This window comes from Macrotis lagotis, chromosome 2 (genome assembly GCF_037893015.1).
Source record: "Macrotis lagotis isolate mMagLag1 chromosome 2, bilby.v1.9.chrom.fasta, whole genome shotgun sequence".
NCBI lineage: Eukaryota > Metazoa > Chordata > Mammalia > Peramelemorphia > Peramelidae > Macrotis > Macrotis lagotis.
Window position 1 is genome coordinate 281,319,808 of NC_133659.1, and position 22,393 is coordinate 281,342,200.

The following is a 22,393-nucleotide window of genomic DNA, read 5'->3' on the forward strand; positions in this document are numbered from 1 at the left end:
AAATTTTGGAATGCAAAGCCATTTGTAGTATCATTTTGTCTTGTACCTCCTCTCTCCTCCATCAAAAGTAAAATTCAAGAGGATTCTAATCCACTTTCATTTTACTATCATTCTCTACAACAACTTACCATGTGAAGAGTATGGAAAGTGCTACAAACTGTATAATCAATAAAGATTTTAGCAATATGACTTTGATGATCAGGCAAAAAGATTTTGCAACTATCACATCTTAGATTATCAGTATAACTGTGAACTCCCCCATTAAAAAAAAGTTTAAGCTGTTTCTGATATTAAAAATCTAACCATAACAACATTACATTTATTTAATTTTATTCTCTGATATACTTCATCACTTATGGCTTTGCTAATCATAATAGGTGTTGCTGCAAGAGCTTTTCACACTAGTAAAATTTTTCAATGTGATCTTAAAAATCTTATCTCTAAGACTGGATTGGAAGAATCCTAATTTTACCATGAAGATCACTGCCAGGTTTTACATGAGGGTCCAAACATTAATAAAGTGGTCTAAACCAAATAATAGTGATTAATATATGAAGATTGCTAAATTAAGACCCAAGTTCAAAAGTAGAAATATTGTGATTGTCTCTTCTGTTGTAAAATATTAACTAGTCTAAAAGTCAAAGTGATACTAATTAATAAAAAACATCAGTAAAAAAAAGGTTCATGCAGATTGCAATTCAAATTAAATTCTACCAGTAACTATGGAATCCTGACACAGCAGTTGTTTTTGAAGGTATTAAATATGAATGGTTTTCCAAAATATTTTGTTCTCCAAATTTTTATTTGTATTAAAATGCTAAAACGCTAAAGTTGTATTTCTAATTTAGTAGTGTCATAATGACTCTTTGATTTCAAAACAGTATCTATTGCTACATCTCTGCCTCTCAGTGTTTCCTCTGTCCTTATAGTGAGTGGTATTGCTTAGGGCTTTGAGAACTCTTTTGTCTTTTTTCTAAAAATCTTTCCATTTGGAAATCTCATCAACCCATTTGGATTCAAGTACCATCTCCATACAGATGACTTCCAAATCTAGACACTGAGTCCAAATCTCTTGTCAGATTTCAAGCACCTGTCTACTGATTATCTTCTTCTGAATATTCCAGAGGGATGGGATTTCAAGCCTGACATCCTTCAAATAGAATCATTACTTTCCTCTAACAACTTGCTGTCCACCAAACTTCTTTCTGCTGAAGGCACCAATCATCCAGGTTCAAAACTTTGTAGTCCATGATTCTTTCCTCTCCCTCTTCCCTTATAGCCAATCGGATATCAAGTTCTGTTGATACAACATTTCTCACAGCTGCCCTCATTCAGTCCCTTTATTATTGCCTTTCTCATGTGCTACTCTGGCAGCTATCCCATTTTTATTAACTTCCTAGTCTTATTATCAAACTACTCCCCTTCATGAATCTTATTCTCTAGCCAAACTGGACTATTTCTCCATTTCCACAAATCTAATTTTTCTCAATTTCACACATTTGCAAAAAACATTCCTTTATGTCTACCTTCTCTCAGAATTCTTACTTTTCTTCAAGACTCCGTTCAAATGATACCTTCACCTTTGTGAAGTCTTTCCTAACTTTACCTCCATATTTGTCTGTCTCTCCCTGCTTTTCAACTTGTTCTATTGTTACTGTATACACATCCACACCCCCAATGGAAAAGCCAGTTTCTTGAGGGGGAAAATGTTTCATTTTTGTCTCTATCTGCTGTACCAGAATAGTAGGTAGGACAGACACATACAGACACACAAATAATATAATTGGCACATAATAAATATATAAAAGAAACTAACCACAGCTTTGTTCTGAAAAAAACTGGGAGAAGAATACTCTGCAGAAAAAGAGTGTCAAAGCATTTCACAACTAAGCAGTTCCAAAATGCCCTTTCTATAATAATGATAAGGATTAGGATAAGGATTTCTATAATGATGATAAGGCATCACTGGGAAACTAAACCTAAGATTAACAAACAATTCTTGAGGGCAGGAGCTATGCTATGCACTTCACTACCCATCTATCACGCTGTCTCCTCAGGCATCTCACAAAGAACTAGGATAGAAGTGTCACTCAGAAAATCTTTGTTTAATGAAATTTAAATACTTATAATAAAGTTTTTAATTATAGCCTAAGGTTCTGATAACATTTAGTAATCTACTACATCTACACTAATCTACAATATTTTAATCAGTCTCCAGTGAGACTAATATTTTTAAAACAATAATAATTAAAAGAAAGAAGATGCATACATTTTTAATATATGGCAACCAATGAGACTCTCAGCACCAAAAGAATTCCATGACATGAAAAAAATCTCCCATTCTAGGATTTTTTCTTAGAAAAAAATAGCATTAAAAAGAAACATATCCAGAAATGATGCTATAATAAGAACAAACAAAAGAACATCATAAAAGAATGTGCTCTAGATTCGGAGAGGAATTTCAAGACATTGGAAAAATCTTCTGAAACAATGACTGACATAAAGTAAATAACTTCTTAAAAAACTATAACTTTGAAGAAGACAATATTACTCATTAGATTGTAAATCCTGAAATGTTTAATGTAAAACTTGTCAATACCTATATTTATACCTTTTATGTTATGGACATTTATGATGAGTTGATAGATTTAGGGTTAAAGTCACTTTTTGATGCATTTAGCCCAACCTTCTCACTTTTACTAATTAAAAAACTTTAATCTAGAGAGCCTAACTGACATGTTCAAAGTTACAGAAGTAAAAATAGGATTCAAATTCAGGTCCCCTGACTCAGGATTCATGTCTAGTACCCAGCTGGGTAACAATGTGAAAAATCTTGCAAAATTTACACATATCTTTATATTCAGAACCTCCACACACCCCCCATAGACCAATAAAAGCTGATTTTGAAAGTATTCAATTTCAATGGAAAACTAGCACTTGTCTTATTGTAACCAAGTCCTCCATTAATTTGCAAGATTTCTTTATAACCAGAATTATAGAATCACTTAATCTCTTCAAGAAAATAATTATATCATCCATCCTATTTTATAATACCACTGTGAAAGTGAGATAAAAGATGTGGAAAATTTGTGAAAAGAGTATATACTAGAGAGTATAAAATATAAATAGAAATTATTATTAATTAGAAGTTGGAACTTTGGTAATAGTTCACAGTACATTTTCACGCATTTATATACATAGAAATTATATTACAATAAAACTGAATGTTAGCATTTCAGGAGAAAAAATCTGCACCATGCTCAATTAGAAAAATCACCTCAAAGAAGTGATTGATTACAATAGATTCTGGGACATCATATATATATATATATCCACCGCAGTGTTTTGAGATTATTATAAAATAATAAATGAAATATTATAAAACAAAAACTATTCTAAAATAATATAAAATAATTCTTGATGCCATATCTATCTCTGGTATACAAGTTCAGAGAACAGCTCTTTTCCCTTCAAATTATTACTTTAGTTCTTTATATTATCCTTTTTGTTGTAAGTCCAGCTTTTATATATATATATAAATTTATTAACATGTTGTAATGGTCATATTAAGCACCTCGACAATCTGGTTTCAACCTTTTCTTCTAACTTTATATTATATTGCTTCAATCCATATACAACCTATTCAAGTCAAATTTTCATGTAGTATATGTTCAAGTCAAATTGAACTGTTCCAATCAGTTGTTCTTTGAATTTGACACCTTTCTTGGGAATTTTCACAGGTATGTAGAGCAAAGGAACACTTTGCTGGATGTCAGTTGCAGGCTAACTGAGAAATGATATTATAGAAGATTATGACATGAAGCAATAAGTATATTTAGAAGATTTTTCCTGATCACAAAGAATAAAATGAATCAGTCTGGAACCGACTGATTTATGATTGAAAATAGCTGGAAAATCAAGTTTTGCAAAACCTGAATCAACTAGTAACATCTCATTTTATTTGTAACTCTCATCATTAACAGGCAAATGTCAAAAACAAAAGAAGCCCATCTCGTATCAGTATCTCGTCTTGCTCCCTAGGCATATCACAAAGTCACTATAGCAACTAACCTCTTATTCCATATAAACCTAAACTATGAGAGAATGAATTTTCCTATGAAGCACCTCTACAATCTGGATTCAACCTTCCTTTCTGGCCTTATTTCCATCACTTTCTTCATATACTCCGTGTTGGAGAGTAGCTATTTCCTGGCCTCAATATTCTTTCTGCAGTCTTTTATGCATTTTCACAGGTAACTCTGCATGCATGGAATGTAATCTTTCCTTCTCTTTGTCTTTCAGAACTTTTCTCACAGGATCAGATCAGAAGTTGTCCTTTCTTAAATTCTCCTTGTGTTTGAAATAATTTCAGACCACTTTATTTGGATTTCTCCTTTATCTTAAGTCATTTAAAGATCAGAAACCTCCCAAGAGCACAGTAAAATTCCTCCACACAGTAAGTGCCTGAAAAATGATGGGTCAAAATGAGTATCTGTGATTATCATACTGAGGAACTACAGGAGATTTAGTGATCAAAGGAACTAAGTTTTCATCCATAACTTTGTAGTTAATCAGATATTAATACTGTGCAATATAATAGACAGTATTAATGCCTAATATTCACTTAAATTAAGAGTAGTCATGTGATTATGTAAGAAAAAAGTGAAATTATTAAAGGAAAGAAACCCAATATGCATGAAGGAATTTTATATCCTTCCTGTTCAGAGATTAACAATTTAGTATTTGGTGTATGGTTTCCTGTATTAGAGAAATTTCTTCTCTTCCAACTAGGAGAATTTTGACTAAGACTTGTTTTCTTACTTTAAACATTTTCCTAGAAGAAATTCTAACATTATTACAAATATATTCATTATTATCTTAATTGTAAACAGTGTATATGGGTTTTTTTAGGTTTTTTGCAAGGCAATGGGGTTAAGTGACTTGCCCAAGGCTACGTAGCTAGCTAATTAAGTGTCTGAGGTCAAATTTGAACTCAGGTCCTCCTGACTCCAGGGCCGGTGCTCTATCCACTGCACCACCTAGCCACCCCAGTGCGCATGTTTTGAGATTATTTATAAAATAATAAATGAAATATTATAAAAACAAAAAACTATTCTAAAATAATATAAAATAATTCTTGATGCCATATCTATCTCTGGTATACAAGTTCAGAGAACAGCTCTTTTCCCTTCAAATTATTACTTTAGTTCTTTATATTATCCTTTGTGTTGTAAGTCCAGGTTAAAACTGGTGTTAAGAAAATATTTTTTAAAATAATCTCAAATACGCCAATGAAATGGAGTAACAATGCAAAATTGTTCTTCGAGTGATGTTGTATGACTGGAAGACATGGAACAATCACTACAACTTATGAAGAACAAAAAAACGATTATCAGGTAGGAATAAAGCAGCTCATGGTGGGAGTAAATGGAAATATATAAAAAAAACTTTACAGATATTAGTGAAAAAGAGAGGTTGGTTCAACAGAATCATTGATGGACATTAGATGCATTTCTACTGGTACTCTTATGATGTTAAGAGAAAAGGGCCTCCAGCAAGCTGGGTATTCCCCCACTTGGTCAAACTTATAGCCTATATAGATAAGAGTAGGACAGGATGAATAGGCATTAAGGTGCTACAATTTGAATTTTTTTTTGTAAGACAATGGGATTGTAGGGGCCACTAGGTGGCTTAGTGGATAGAGCACCGGCCCTGGAGTCAGGAGTACCTGAGTTCAAATCCTGTCTCAGACACTTAATTGCCTAGCTGTGTGGCCTTGGGCAAGCCACTTGACCCCATTTGCCTTGCAAAAAACCTAAAAAAAAAGGCAATGGGGTTGTGACTTGCCCAAGGTCACACAGCTAGGTAATTATTAAGTGTCTGAGGCCAGATTTGAACTCAGGTACTCCTGAATCCAGAGCTGGTGCTCCACCTAGCTGCTACTACAATTTGAATTGTGAATACATACTTTGTTTAGATCACAGAACTATCAGTGTTTAAAACTAGAACCAATATCAGAGAAACTAACAAATCTGGGGGAAAAATATGGTGTAGAGGAAGAATTACCAGGAGGTGGAGTTATTGGGAGGTGGAGTCAAAAATGGAGGAATGGCAGGAAGGAGCTCAAAAAACTCTCCCCTCTCACTAAACAAATGTCCCAGATTGTTGTTATTGATGAGAAAATCCAAGAAAAGTCATAGCAACTTAATTTTCTATTCCACTCAGAATTGGGAGACACAAAGAGAATTCTGCCAATGCTGAGGCTAGGACTAGGCTAGGGGCACAAGAAGAGGTCACTGGCAGCTTTGTTGTCCACTCTCCATTACAGGTTACAGTACAGGTTGAAGAGAACTGTCTCAAAGGTAGCATTCTGGGGGAGGGAATGGAGAAAGATCTAGGAAAGCATACTGAGAAGGAACAAGCTCAGAAGTGATGTGGCTCACGGCCACTAGAGCAGGAATCCTGGGCCTAAGGGAAGCCTGAAGCCCTAACGCTCTGATCTAGCCGAGCTTCCTAGCTGACTGACAGTGAATGGGGGAGTCCAACTGTGGTCAGCTGTTGCTCAGATCCAAATCCAAGTCAGGAATGTTCTGAGCTCACATCAGGAGTGCACTAGTCAGACTTCATCATGGATCAGATCAAGTGGAAAGCACTGAAGGTTGGTAAATCTCTAGCCTGGGCTATCCCTGAGGGCCTGAAGTAATTCACATGGAAAATGAAGTCAAGAGTAGGCTAGACAAATGAAGGGGAAAAATACTCTCACCTGTCATAAAGAGCAACATTCATATTCAGATATAGGGAGATGATACATGTGCAACCTTTGAACCACATCCTCCATGTGGGCTGACAAAGGAAGTCTAATTCAACAAGGCTTAGGAGTGGTTCTGTTATATCTTGATGATCTTAGTTAATACAATGTGATAATGTTCGTCCTTCATTCTTGAAGATGACCATGACCATCAGGGAGGTGATGCCAAGACAAGCACATGAATTGAATTTGAATGAGGGGATGCTATGGGTCCAGTGGTTAAATAGGAATTAGGAGGACTGGAGATGGTCCTGGATGTGAGATGGCAAGTGTTAAGTGACTGGTCCAAGGTCATATAGCTAAATACCAAGATGTTAGATTCGAACTCCCATTCTCCTGACTCTAAGGTCAATGTTCTACCACCAAGCTGCCCCGATTAAGAGAATGGAAAGAGGGAAAAGAAACATACTGGGGAATGAGGGGAGGAGGAAAAAAGAAAGGAAGGTTAAGTGAAATTTACTGACATGCTCAGTGTCCACAATTATACATCTATGTATAAACAAGGTAGGAGGGGTAGAGGTAGCAGCTGATGCTCAGACCGCACTCTCATCTGAATTGTTCAAAAGTGGGAAGAACACACATATATGCAGATGGGCAGAGAAATGAATTTCATCTCAACAGGGAATAAGAAGGGACAGCTAGGTAGTGCAGTGGACAGAGCACCAGTTCTGGAGTCAGGAGCTCCTGAGTTCAAATCTGACCTTAGACAATTAATAATTAACTAGCTGTGTGACCTTGAGCAAATCACTTAAATCCATTGCCTTAAAAAAACCAACAAACAAAAAGAATTCATACACACACACACACACACACACACACAAATGGAATAAGGGAAAAAGGGAAAGAGGAAAAAAAGATAGTTGCAGGGAGGGTAGATTAAGGGACTTTAGTCCTAATGGCACAGAAATATGACAATACTATCTAGAATACAACAATTATTGTATTATGATGAAGATGTTTCAGAGAAATCTGGAAAGGGTTACATGCTCTGATGCAAAGTAAAGTGAACTAAACCAAGAGAATAATTTATGATGTTTGTCCTTTGTTATCAAAGAAGACCATGATGTCATGACAAACCCATGAATTGGATTTGAGTTAAGGGGATGCTGTGCTAAGTCACCAGCCTCACTTTCTCCTCCAGAGCCACCTGGGTCCAGTGACCATATAGGAATCAGGACGACTGGAGACGGCCCTGGATGTGAGGCAGTCAGGGTTAAGTGACTTACCCAGTCACACATCTAGTGTCAAGTGTCTGAGGTAGGATTTGAACTCCCATTCTTCTGACTACAAGGCCAGTGCTCTATAAAGATAAACTTTCAAAGAAATAGGAACTCTGATCAATAAAATGACCAAATCCAGTACTAGAAAACTAATGATAAAAGATACTGATTTACTCCTGAGAGGTGAAAGTTCAGAACAGAAGGGTGTATATCTCTATCTCTATATTTATATAGACATGGCCAGCATGGGGATTCATATTCCTCGACTATATATGTTCTTTCATTCTCAACAGGGGGTGTTGAGGGTGGAGTGAGGGAGTGATATTTGGGTGGGAGAGAAAAAAGGTACAATCCAGTAGTTCATTTGTTTTGATATTACACATTATATGTATGTATGAATATTAATATTACATGTATTAAATTAAAGAAATGAGCTCCTGGATAAGGTTTGGTTCTGACCTGAGTTCAATACTTTCTATGTGAACCTGTAAGTTTAACTTCTCAATTAGCAGTATAATTCTCTAAAAATATAAATTGCAGAGCAGTTATAGATAGAAAGAGGTTCTTACCAAAGCTTTCATACACTAATGACGTTACAGGTCAGATTAAAAAAAAAAATAAACCTATGATTCTTATTTGTAATCCATGGAGCACAGATCTGCCAATTGCCTTTAAAAAAATGCAGATCCCACACTGCATTATTTATTGACATACTTTTTTTTCTGTTTTCTTTCAATAACCAATAGAAAATGATTTTGAAATAAGTAAAAAATCTTGGTTTTCTCATTTGTAAAATAGGAGTAATAAATCTTGTGCTATCTGGAGGATTATTTTGAGGACCAAATGAAAATGAGAGATATATATATATTTTTTAAAAATCTTTTAAAATTAAACTATTTTTAGTTTAAATAATTTATTTTAAATAATTTAAAAATAAATTTACAATAATTTAGTTTAAATAAATAAACAGTTTAAACTATTACATTCAACTGGAAAAGAAAGATTTTGGTCCCAATATGTTAAAAAATAATTCCATTACCTTAGAAATAGGATTTTTTTGCACAAACCAAACCATTCTAACCAAGATCAAAAAAAAAATATAGTGGGGCAGTTAGGTGGTGCAGTGGATAGAGCTCTGGCCCTGGAGTCAGGAGTACCTGAGTTCAAATCTGACCTCAGACACTTACTAATTACCTAGCTGTGTGGCCTTGGGCAAGCCACTGAACCCCATTTGCCTTGAAAAAACATAAAAGAAAAAAAAATGCAGTAAATTGGGAAATAGTTTTTACAACTAGTGTTTCTGACAAAGGACTCATTTCTAAAATTTATAGTGAAATGAGTCAAATTTATAAAAAAAAAACCAAGCCATTCCCCACCTGACAAATGGTCAAAGAATATGAGAGGCAATTTACAGATGAGGAAATCAAAGCTATGATCTATCAATCAAAGCATATGATAAATTGCTCTAAATTATTACTGATAAGAGAAATGCAAATTAAAGCAATTCTGAGGTAACACCTCCTACCTCTCAGATTTGCCAATATGGCCAGAAAGGACAATGATCAATGTTGTAAGGACACTTGGGAAATCTGGGGCACTAATGCATTGTTGGTGGAGCTGGAGCTGATCCAACCTTTCTGGAGAGCAATTTGGAATAATGCTCAAAGGACAATAAAATGTGCACCCAACCCCCAGCCCTTTGATCCAGCAAGACCACTACTGGATCTATACGCAGAGGAAATCCTGAAAAAGGATAAAAATATCTCTTGTATAAAAATATTCACAGCAGCTTTGTGTCAGCAAAGAATGGGAAATTGAGGGGAAGTTCAGCAACTGAAGAATGGCTAAACAAATCATGGCATATTAATGTGATGGAACACTTGTTCCATTAGAAACCAGGAGGGATGGGAATTCAGAGAAGCCTGGAAGGATTTGCATGAACTGATGCTGAGTGAGATGAGCAGAATCACAAGAACATTGTACACCCTAACAGCAACTTGGTGGTATGATCAACCTTAATGGACTTGCTTATTCCATCAGCGTAACAATCAGGCATAATTTGGGGTATCTATGATGGAGAATACTATCTATATCCAGAGAAAGAATTGTAATATTTGAACAAAGTTCAAAGACCTTTATAATTTAAAAACAAACATTTTATTATTTGCTCTTATACTTTAATTTTTTTCCCCTTAAGGATATGATCTCTCTCTCATCACAATCAACTTAGATCAATGTATACCACAGAAACAATGTAAAGACTAACAGACTACCTTCGGTGTGGGGTGGGGAGAGGAAAGGGGAGGGAGAAGAAAAAAATTACAAGGTTTTGACCCTGCAAAAAAAAAAAATGATTGGTAGAAACTACTATTGAATATAATTGGAAAACAAAACATTTATAAATAAAAAAGGAATTAAAACAATTGCATAACTTGAATGGAATCTAGTTACATACATATATATTCATCTATCTCTCAAAAACAATTTCCTCAAGATCATAAGTAAGAAACTAGTAACAATATGCATTTGGGATCAGATATGATTTAAAACTCTCAAACTGTTCACTTTCCTATTCACACAAGTACCTCATTGCATTGCCACAGATTTAACTCATCTTTAGCAGTCAAAGTCATGTACAGAACAGTAATTATTTTAGACCAGTGATGATATCAGTAAGTTTATAGTTATGCTGATTCTCTGACGGATTTTCATTCTGTACAATGGTACAGAACACAACATCTATTTCAGTGTAATTTTATCATTTACATCTACATCTTTCCATAAAGTTATCTCAAGAGGTTGAGGCTTTTCTTTAGATTTTTAAATATTTTATGGCTCTTGTTCTTGATATATTAAATTTATCAGTGTGCTAAGTGCTAAGGATAAAATAAGCAAAAATGATATATACCCTGCCTTCAAAGGGTTTACATCTCATTGGGGGAAAACAACAGGTACATATAAAAATGCTTTACTGGTAGTGAAGGGAAAGACAACCACAGAAGCCTGGAAAGGCTTACTGTGAAAGATGTCACTTGAACTAAATCTTGCAGGAAAATTTGATTTCAAGAGATGGAGGTAGGAAGGGAAAGCATGGGAAAAGGCAGGCAGACAAGAGAGAAAAGCAATTGGGCTGCAACACAGTATTGGAGGGAGTACTGGGAAATATATACATGGAAAGATAGACTGGAGACAGACTATGAAGCACTTGAAATAAAAAAATTTAATCTTTATATTTTTCCTAGAGTTGATTTAGAGCTATTGATGATTTTTTTCTTGATGTAGGGAAGTGATTTGTTCAAGACTTGAGTATTAGAAAATGTACAATGTTTTACGTTTCAAATTACGAACTAGGGTCACTACATATTAAACTAAGCAAATCACATTTTAAGATTTTGTCTTCTACTATATTTTTATTTGTTTGGTTAAATCTTTCCCAATCACATTTTAACTTGGTTTAGCTGAGTGTTGGAGGTGAGGGGGCAGGAAGAAAAGCAGGAGGCACTAGTTGACACTTTTTGTTCTAGGTGAAAAATAAGACATGCTCCAGAGTGGTGGGTATGTGACTAGTGAGAAAGGGATGGATAGATGAGATGTTGTGAACTGATAGGGCTTGAAATGTTATTAGAAATAGCAGATGGGGAAGAGTGAGGAGATGAGTTTTTCTCCCAAGGGTGCATATCTAGTATCTGGAACACTTGGTAGTGCACTAAAGAAAAACAGGAAGAACATAGGAATAGGAAGAACATAGACCTTTTCTTGACATGGTGAGTTTGAAATCAGACTGAAGAGGTTTAGTAGCACTTAGTAAGATGGGACTGGAGAAAGAGGAGGGTTACATACTGTAGAATGTTTATTATCTGTGGAGGAAGCAAGGAGAGCCCTGCTCATTATAGAGAATCATAAAAAAGAATTGAGAGATAACATAAGTCACCTAGCTCATCCAGTGGACAGAAAGCTGGACTCAGTCAGGAAGAGCCCAGTTCAATCAGTCTTTGGGACAGTAGCTGTGTGACCCTGGGCAAGTCACTTAACCCTGTTTGCCTCAGTTTCCTCATTGATAAAATGAGCTGAAAAAGGAAATGGCAAACCACTCCAGTTTGTCCTTCATTGTCGAAGAAGACCATGACATCAGGGAGGTGAAGCCATGACAAGCACAAGAATTGGATTTGAGTGAGGGGGACTGTGCTAAGTGACCAGTCTCACTTTCTCCTCCAGAGCCACTGGGTCCAGTGGCCAGATAGGAATAAGGATGACTGGAGATGACTCTGGATGTGAGGTAACTGGGGTTAAGTGACTTGCCCAAAGTTACACAGCTAATGAGAAACAAGTGTCTGAGTCTGGATTCGAACTTGTCTTCCAGACTCCAAAGCTCTATCCATTGGAATGACTTGCTCATACTAAATTGAATTTTCTCTAGTAGGAAGGAACTAAGTGGACTGAGCAGTTTGAGGTAGGGAACAAAGACATTTTACAGAAAGACAGACACAGAACAACTGCATCAAGATAGGAGGTCACTTCAAGAACCAAGAATTCTAACATCAGAAAAGACAGTCCCCTTACGGATTGTGGGCAAATCTAGGCTCGTGCAGTCAAGGACTGTGCCATCTCTGGAAGAGCAGCTGAGAGGTAATGCTCAGATAGGAGCTTGCAAGACACTGGAGCACTTAAGGATGAGTTGCCTTGGCCACTTATGTTCCTTACATGTGTTCCTAGCCCTACATGTTTATTCTAAATTTATGTCCTACATGTTTATTCTAAATTTATGTCCATTCTTTCCATTGATGTTCTAATTGTAGAAGAGTGAACCCTGGGTTTATCTATGGGGAGAACAATTTATAGTTTCTATTACTCGTCTGTAAACTTAGTAAATGACTCTGTTTTGAAGGAGATGCATTTATTGGCTGAGTAAGTATACTTGGAGGAGCCTGTGATCTCTAGTTTTATGAATAGGGACCTACATAATACCTTCAAAACCTGAGAGTAGTCACCCTTTAGGGAACAAACTTATAAACATCTAAGTGCTAAGTTGGGAAGGTAGGTATATTGCATATAGATTTTGGGAGTCATCTGTATTAGATAATGGAAACTGTATGAACAGATGATATCACCAAGAGATAAAATATAGAGAAAAGAGGACTACCAGGTCAGAACCCTTGAGTGCATCCATAAAAGGGGGGGTGGGGTTAGCCATGGATGATGACCTAGCAAATGTCCAACAGACAAATCAAGAATATAACACTGAAAGAACCCAAGGAGGAATCAGTATCTAGGAAGTAAGTGCAAGACTGTCAAATACTGCAAAGTTCAAAAAAGAAGAGAACTGGGAAGTTCCTCCTACCCCCTTCTAATTTTAATACTATATAGTTCTTGGATAAATGCCTACTATGATAAATGTGCTAGACCTGGATCTGGAGATATAAATATAGCAGTTGAGTACTTCCTGCTCAAGAAGCTAACTTTTTTTTAAACTTGAGGCATTAGGGTTAAATGACTTCAGCAAGGTCACACAGACAATCATTAAGTGAATTTGAACTCAGGTCCACCTGACTCCAGGGTTGGTCCTCTATCCACTGTGCCACCTAGCTTTCCCAAGGAGCTTACACTCTAATTTAAACTTGGAAAAAGCTGCTTTGATGCTGGGCTAGAATTATATTCCAAATTAAAAGGGGGTCAACAAGACAGTGGAGTGTGAAGACAGACACCTTTTTCTAAGAGTATGGTAGGGAAAAGAAATAATTTAGGACAGTACCTTAAAAGGATACTATGAAAATACTCCTGCTTTTCAATCATAAAAATTTTTAAGTTTTTAAATGCTTACTTTTCACATTCAAATCATCATTGATAATGTATTGACATTTATGTAAAAGTATAATGTATCTCTCCATGAGCCAGTGAGTCATCTGTATTACTTTGATTTTCTCTGTAATTAATTTATCATCTCATGAAGAGCCATAAAATAACTGAAATGGGTATGACTTGTACGTCAATAAACAAGATTCATTGAATGCTGTGCAATTCCACTAATTCTCCCTGGCCTTCTCTTCTTGTGGGTCACTCTTCCACCTGCTTATTGTCCATTTGTAGTGAGCCCTTCCAAGTTACAGGATACATGATAGATTTATGGTCTAGGTCTAGGTCTCGAATGGTTGTAAACATTTTATGGATGCGTTTCCCATAACACTATCATTTCTTATTTGTCCTTTAGAGCAGAGAAGCTCCCCTATAACAAATCAGAACAGTCAAACAAAACAACATACTGACTATAATCTGAAAATGCATGCCTAATTCTATACCTGTAGTTCAATATACCTCTTTGGCTAGAGGCAGAAGCAAATGCTTCATCATTAATTCTTGGAAAAGATGAATAAGCATAATGCATGATCACATTATGAAAATATGGGTTTTAATAAAAATTATTTCACCCCCATCTGGGAATATCTCTTATTTGAATATGTTTTGTAACCCAAAGAAAATTTTGAACATCATGTGTCTTCTTGATGCATGTCTTAATTATGAAAACTGAATCATAAAATGAAGTTATTCCTATTGCTGAATTTGTGCAGGAATCTTGCACAATATACAGGAATGCATACCTGACATCTCATTGATGACAACCTTTAATGTTGCAATTTGATCTGCTGAATCAAATATATTTTATGATTAACAATAAACCAGTGTCAACACTGTGACTATGGAAGTTATCTATAAAAGCTACCCTGGCTCATTCTTTTTTTTTTTAAATCAAGGGCTGCGCAGATCATTTTCATAAAAACTAAAAGATAAGAAAGTATGTATATGACTTGATAGTTGCTTCTCTTCTCAGGAATCTTTTGTAGATAAATAATGCTAATATTTACTGCATTCTTTTGCTAGCTTATTCTCTTTTGAGATGTCTTGAAATCTTATTTTTGAGTTCCTCAAAAACCTTGATTTCTTCTAGAATAGAGGACTTTATGCATCAGTCAGATTCTACAACTCTTGCTAACCTAAGTTTTGATTTCTCCTTCATTATTAGGCACTTAAGTACTAGATTACAAAAATCAAAGTTCTACTCTGGATATATATATATATATATATATATGTATATGCTGGTTTTCTGGTTGAGATGGAGATGTGAATGTTAACAAAGGAGCTAAACTCATTATTTAGTTCAGCAAGAATGTGAAGGTGGAAAAATCTTACCAAAATAATGGAATTTGTTCCACATCCCACCTCCTCAAAAAAAAAAAAAAAATGAAAAGAACTCACTGATTCAAGGATACAACAACAACTCTGAGAAAAGTTTGAGAAGTTATTTTAAGACTAAGACTCTCAAGAAACCATGACCAAACAAAAAATATGGATATATTTCAAGAAATCAAAAGCAAAACAAAATAGCTTCATGCAGGTTTATTGCAGAGGGCAAACTGAAAAAAAGAGTCTAAATGAGGAATTACTAGTGTGAAGTAAAAAATAACAAATAACCTAAGAGTCCAAAAACACAAGAAGCTACAATCAGGATCTATAGGGCTATGCTAAAACTATTAATAAAGGACAGACATTCCAAAAGGGAAACAATAAATGGAAAGACAAAATTTATTCTGCAGAACTGTATAATCCCACATAGGGGATGAAAAAAAGCACCTTTAGGAGATTTTCTAGTATTTGCAATAAAGTAAAAACTAAGAAACAAAAACTCAATAGTCAAGTGAAACCTAGAAAGGTGAATACATTTGGAGAACTAGAAAGAACTAAAGATTGGTGCTTTACTTATATTCTAATAGGAGAAAAAAAAAAATCTGTTAAAAACCCTACTGTCTTCAAGAGTCAAAGACAAACAGGGTCTTAGGATACGTTTTATTCTATCTGAATGATCTTAAGAGAAAAATACATTAAAGAAGATATGAGTAAAGAAGGGGAAAGGATTAACTGTTTCTCCTCATAATTGGGATACCTAAGAACACACAAATTTGGAGGATAGGTTAGCTGGAAAAAAGTGAAGAACCATATTTTTTCTTAACTAGACAATATAAGGCTGAACAAGTGAATAAACTCACAGGAAGAGTATGTTACTGAACTATATTTACAGAAGGAATTAAAACAATCTTAAATATAAAGTAGTGATTTATGGTCTCAAGGTGAAGAGAAGAGTAGCATTAGAAAATAGATTACTTAAAATACAGATTGCTCAGATTCATTATCTTTATTTTTTTCTTTGTAAAGAAAGGCATGGAAAAAGAGGGGGGGGAAGTAAACAAAGAAATGACAGCGAGGAAAATACACAATGAACAATTACACCCAGGAAATAGCAACTATAAAATGGACAAAGATTAGTAGAAAGGATCAAGTATAAGACAACACTATAATATTTACAATAATAGAAAATAACACTATCTTTAATTTATTTAACACTTTAAAAATTTACAAAGTGCTTAATATATTTAATTTGTAGTTGTTCTCCCCTATGAAGATAGTGATATTTTTATCCTCATTTGATAAATGAAGAAAATGAGACAGAGAGGTCAAAGGGACTTGTCCAGGGTTAATCAGTGAATAAGTGACTAAAAGAGGATTTGAACTCAGGTGGTCTTGAATTCAAGTTTAAAACCAGATATTGTACCACACCTCCCTGTTTTATAAGACACTTGAATGAAGAGCTAGAACAACTTATGTCACAAAAACGAAGAGCAAGCAATTATGATTTCATATAAAGTTACAGTAATAACACACATGGTTATGAGATAAGCAAGAAAACTGCATTATGCTTTATCAGAGACACTGGAAAATTATTGGCATGTACACACACAGACACACACAGACACTGTAAATTTTTTTTTATTTATTTAAGGCAATGGGGTTAAGTGACTTGCCCAAGGTCCTTCAGCTAGGTTATTATTAAGTGTCTGAGGCTGGATTTGAACTCAGGTCCCCCTGACTCCTAGGCCAGTGCTCTCTCCACTAGTTGCTGCCCCCCCCCCCAATAAATACTTAGGGGAAAAGTTCATCAAATGATATGGAAAAATAGAAAGTAAAATAGTTAGGGGCCTCTTAGTACATCATTTTTATACCTAGACAAACCTAACAGAAAGATAAATAAGAAGTCAAGAACCTGAATAGAATTTTGGAAAACTTAAATATAATAGTTTTCTGGATATTAATGAATGGGAATAGAAAGGAATATACATATTTCTTCTTTTTGCACAGCAATCATATAAATCATTTATCAGATGACAAAAATTCATGAAAGCAAAAAGAAATAAAAATAACAAATACATTAAAGATCATAATGCAAAAATTATAATCAACAAAGAGCATGTGTACAGAAAAGATCAAAACTTAAATGGTGAATTAATTAATTCTGAAGAATTAGTGGATAAAAGACTAAATTATAGAAATAATTCATCAAAGAAAAAACTTAGGGAAAATTTATTTCATTAAACATTTTTTTAAAGAAAGGAGGAGATCCATCAATTGGGTTTACTATAAAAAAAAGAAAAGCAACAAATCAAAATATCAACAAAACACCAAAGTAGAAATTCTGATAATCAAAATACAAGACTACCAATATTGAAAGCAATAAATCCTTTAGAATGATAAAATTCTCAACAAATCAAGATAAAATAAACAGAAACAATTTTATTCATTAATACATAGATAAAAGAAATGGACTGAATATTTTCTAAAATATAACATGCTCAAATTAACAGAAAAAGAAACGGATCATTTAAAAAACCAATAGTACGGAAGCGGAGCCAAGATGGCGACAAGAGTGGATCCTGTCTTAGGCTCTCTCTCATAAAACTTATAAGCTAAGGACTCTTAACTAAATTTTCGAGAGACAGAACCCACAAAGGGATCCAATGAGGCAGCTCTTCTACTCAAGGTAACCTGGAAAAGAGCAGAAAGGCTCTGCTCCCCAGGGTTGGAGGGGCATCCCACTAGAGCGAAAGAACTTCAGCCTCCTGGAGGCAGCCCCAGCTCACAGCAGTGGGGGAGTTTCTTGAGCTACACCCTCGGGAACACCAGGCACAAATTGGGGAAACAGCAGGGGCCTCTGCCAGAGCGAGCATGTGAAGCTGAGTCCTCAGGGAACACAGCAAGCAGCACGGCCAGTGCAGCCCAGTTCCAGGAACAGAAGCAGGCAGAGCTGGTAAGCAGGAGTCCTCAGGGCATGAGCCCATTGAACCTAGGGAGGGGAGTGAAGAGAGAGAGACTGCTGAGCTCTGTCCTCTGCCCCTGGAACAGGACTCTGGGGCTCTGACCACATTCAGACCCTGATCCCAGTCTAGTCCCCCCCCCACCTCAGCCCTGTGGCAGAAGGGGTGCAATATGGTCATTCACAGACCAGGAGGGAGAACAGAGCCTCACACACTGAGACCCTTGTGGGAGTGTCCCAAAAGCTCAGGAAGCACCCCAAAACCAGGCCCAGGCTAGAAAAATGAGCAAGCAGAGAAACAAGAGGAAGAACATTGAGAAATATTTTGCATATGAGCCCAAGAAGGATCAAAATACTCAGTCTGAAGATGAAGAAGCAAAAGCTCCTGCATCTAAAGACTCCAAGAAAAACAGAAATTGGGCTCAGGCTATGACAGAGATCAAAAAAGACTTTGAAAATCAAATGAGGGAGTTAGAAGAAAAACTGGGAAAAGAAATGAGAGAGATGGAGGAAAAACATGAAAATAAAGTCCACAGCCTAGTCAAGGAAATCCAAAAAAATGCTGAAGAAAGTAGCATGGTAAAAACCAGCTTAGGTCAAATGGATAAAAAAGTTCAAAAAGTTATTGAGGAGAAGAATGCTTTAAAAAGCAAAATTGGCCAGATGGGAAAAGAGATAAGAAAACTCTGAGGAGAACAAATCCTTCCCACAAAGAACAGAACTCAGGGAGATTGATGAATTTACGAGAAACCAGGACTCAATACTTCAAAACCAAGAAAATGAAAAATTAGAAGAAAATGTGAAATATCTCATTGAAAAAACAACTGATATGGAAAACAGACTTAGGAAAGATAATTTAAAAATTATTGGAATACCTGAAAGTCACAATCAGGAAAAGAGCCTTGACATCATTTTCAAAGAATTACTACAGGAAAACTGCCCTGATATTCTAGTAGAAGCAGAGGGCAAAATAGAAATGGAGAGAATCCACCGATCCCCCAGAGAAAGAGATCCCAAAAAACCAACCCCTAGGAAGATTATAGCCAAGTTCCAGAACTCCCAAGTCAAAGAGAAAATATTACAAACAGCCAGAAGGACACAATTCAAATATCGTGGAGCTGCAGTCAGGATCACACAGGACTTAGCAGCAACTACATTGGAAGCTTGTAGGGCTTGGAATACAATATACCGGAAGGCAAAAGAGCTTAGAATGCAACCAAGAATGAACTACCCAGCAATGCTGAATGTCCTCTTCCAGGGAAAAAGATGGACTTTCAATGAACCAGGGGAATTTCAAAGGTTCCTTTTGGAATGGCCAGAGCTGAACAGAAGGTTTGATCTTCAGATACAGGACTCAGGTGAAGCATGGAGATTGGAGGAGAGGGGGGAAATATGAGGGACTTAATGAGGATGAACTGCATGTATTCCTGCATAGAAAAATGACACTGATAATACTCATATGAACCTTCTCAGTTAATAGAGCAGGTAGAGGAAGCTTTTACAGTTGAAGCACAGGAGAAAGCTGAATTCGAAGATCAAATATGGTGTAAAACTGGAGTCAATAGAAAAAAAGGGAAATGGAATGAGAGAAAGAAAAAGGAGAGGGGGAATAGTCCAAGATATTTCACGTAAGATTTTTTTTATTACAATGAGCTATTGCAATGATATGGAAGGGGGGAGGCAAGGGGGAATGAAGGAACCTTTGCTCTCATCAGAGGTGGTTAGGAGAGGAAACAGCATATATACTCAATGGGGTATAGACATCTGGAGTAAGAAGCGGGGAACAGGGGAAGGGAAGTGATGTGAGTGATGGAGGAGAGGATGGACCTTGGGGGGAAGTGGTCAGCTATAACACATTTTCTTTTTTACCTCTTGCAAGGGGCTGGGATTGAAAGGCCTGTCTGGGACCATAGGGCCAGGTGGATGCTGGGCCTAAGGGGTGGTATTGGGGCTTGGGGCCTCTTGGCTCCAGAGCTGGGGATCTGTCTGCTGCGCCACTCAGCTGCCCTATAGCAGAGTCAGAGTGAAAGGAGAGAGAAAATATAGTACATGGTAGTGGAGAAATACAAAAGGAGGGAGTTGTGATCAGCAATGGCAACGGTGGAAAAATATGGAAGTAACTTTTGCCATGGACTTATCATAAAGAATGTGATCCACCTGTGACAGAGGTTAGTGTTGGAACAAAGACTCAAGCACAATTTTATTATTATTATTATTATTATTATTATTATTTGGGGGGTGCAGGGCAAATGGGGCTGGGTGGTCTGCCTGGGGCTGCATAGCGGGGTGATCGTTTGGGCGTCTGAGGTCGGATTTGGACCTGGGTGTTCCTGGCTCAAGGGCCAATGCTCTGTCCGCCACCCAGCCACCCCTACTATTATTACTATTTTATTTTATTTTGGGTCTTTTTTTTCTTTTTTTTGTTTTTTTTCAGGGCAGTGGGGTTCAGGTGGCTTGCACGTCACACGGCTGGGTGATTGTTGGGTGTATGGGGCCAGATGTGGGCTTGGGTGCTCATGGTTCCAGGGCTGGTGTTCTGTTCATTGCGCCACATGACCATACCTACAATTATTACTATTTTTTTTAATTTTAATTTTTTTCTCTCCCCTTTACTTTATCGCTCAAGCGAGTCTATATTTGTGGGAGGGGGTGTTTCATTTACTCTTAAACAAGGATATTTTATTAATGTATAAAAAACATTATTTGCACAAAATGAGAATAAATATTAAATAAAAAAGTAAAAAAAATAGCAGAAAAACAATAAATTGAATTAAACTATAAATGAACTACCCAAGGGAAAAAATTCTAGGGCCAGATGGATTCAAAAAGAAAATTATATCAAATTCAAAGTACAAGGAATGCCAATATATCAAACTATTCTGAATGTGATAAACAGTATATAAACCCCATACTAGTATTCTAAGTAATGGAGGGCTAAATATCTTTCTAAATGTGAGTAAAGCCAGCATGGTCATTATCATCACTTGTATTTAAGAATAGCTCTAGAAGTGCTAGTTTTATAGTAATAGGACACAAAAATTGAGTAAAATGTAAGCAGAGAGCAAACAAACTTCTGCAGATTATATAGTTTACTTAAAAAAACAGAGAAACCAAGTGAAAAAACTAACTGGAACAACTAATCATTTTAGGGACATTCGAGGATAAAATAAAATAAATCCACAAAAATCTTCAGTTTTATTGTGTATTACAATGAAATCCAGAAGAAATAAAAAAGCCATTAAAAATAACTATAAAATGAATTATATATAAAGTATTTGTGAATGTATCTGCCAAGATACACAGTAATCATGCGTACAAAACTACAAAACACTACTTACAGAAATAAATAATATATCAAACTAGATAATCTGAGAAAAATTAACTGCTCATGGCTGAGGCATGCAAATTTTTTTTAAATTGCAATGTTGCTTAAAATAATTATGAACACAAAGAAATATCTAATCATGAAAGAGTTACTTTAAAAAGCTAGAGAAAAAAATTTATTTGGACAAATAGAAGGTTAAGAATCTCAAAGAGGTCCAGGCAGTATAACAAAATCTAAAATTATACTACAAAGTAGTAATCATTGGGGCAGGTAGGTGGTACAGTAGATAGAGCACTTGAATTTAGTTCAAATCCAAATCCAAATCAAATTGATAGCAGTTCCTATGACCCTGAATCCTTATTCCCTCATATAAAATAAAACAAAACAAAACACAACACAGCAAGTAGTAATCATCAAAATTACTCGGTACTACTGAAAATGATTAAAGCTGGTTATTCAATCAGATTAGAAATACAAGATCCAGAAACAAAAGAATTTATTAACACAGAATTTGATAAAAACTAGGGAAACACTTATAAGGAAATCAATCTGGGAAAACTAAAAACTATTTTGGAAGAAATTAAGTTTAGATGAACGTATTTAATGCCATATACCAAAATAAGTCTCTAAACAGATATATAACTAGATATAACAATTCATATCATAACCAAATTAGTGGAGTAGAGAATGAAATACTATTTATAGAAGAGTTGTTGATGAAACAAGGGATAGAGAAGATCTAATGCAGCAATTGATTGTATAAAGTTAGAAAGCTTTTGCATATATAAAATCAATGTCATTAGAATTAAAAGTGAAATAATTATCTGGGGAAAATCTGAAGAAAACTTTTTTTTTAAAAGGGCTGATAATCAAAGGGTAGAAATAGAGGTACAAGAACCATTTCT

The 22,393-nt window shown here is 35.6% G+C and overlaps 1 protein-coding gene across 15 annotated transcripts in view; it reads right to left on the reverse strand.

Annotated features, from left to right (window-relative positions):
* The window catches only part of USP15 (ubiquitin specific peptidase 15), a 207,338-nt gene that overhangs the window by 40,587 nt on the left and 144,358 nt on the right, over nt 1-22,393 (reverse strand). The window contains exon 9 of one of the 15 annotated variants that reach the window (XM_074226244.1): nt 17,659-18,193. The exons of the other annotated variants lie outside the window; for them this stretch is intronic. Coding sequence (XP_074082345.1) covers nt 18,092-18,193 — 102 coding nt within the window. The 3' untranslated portion in view covers nt 17,659-18,091. Of the gene's footprint in view, nt 1-17,658; nt 18,194-22,393 lie in introns of those variants that run through there. 15 annotated transcript variants of the gene reach the window in all.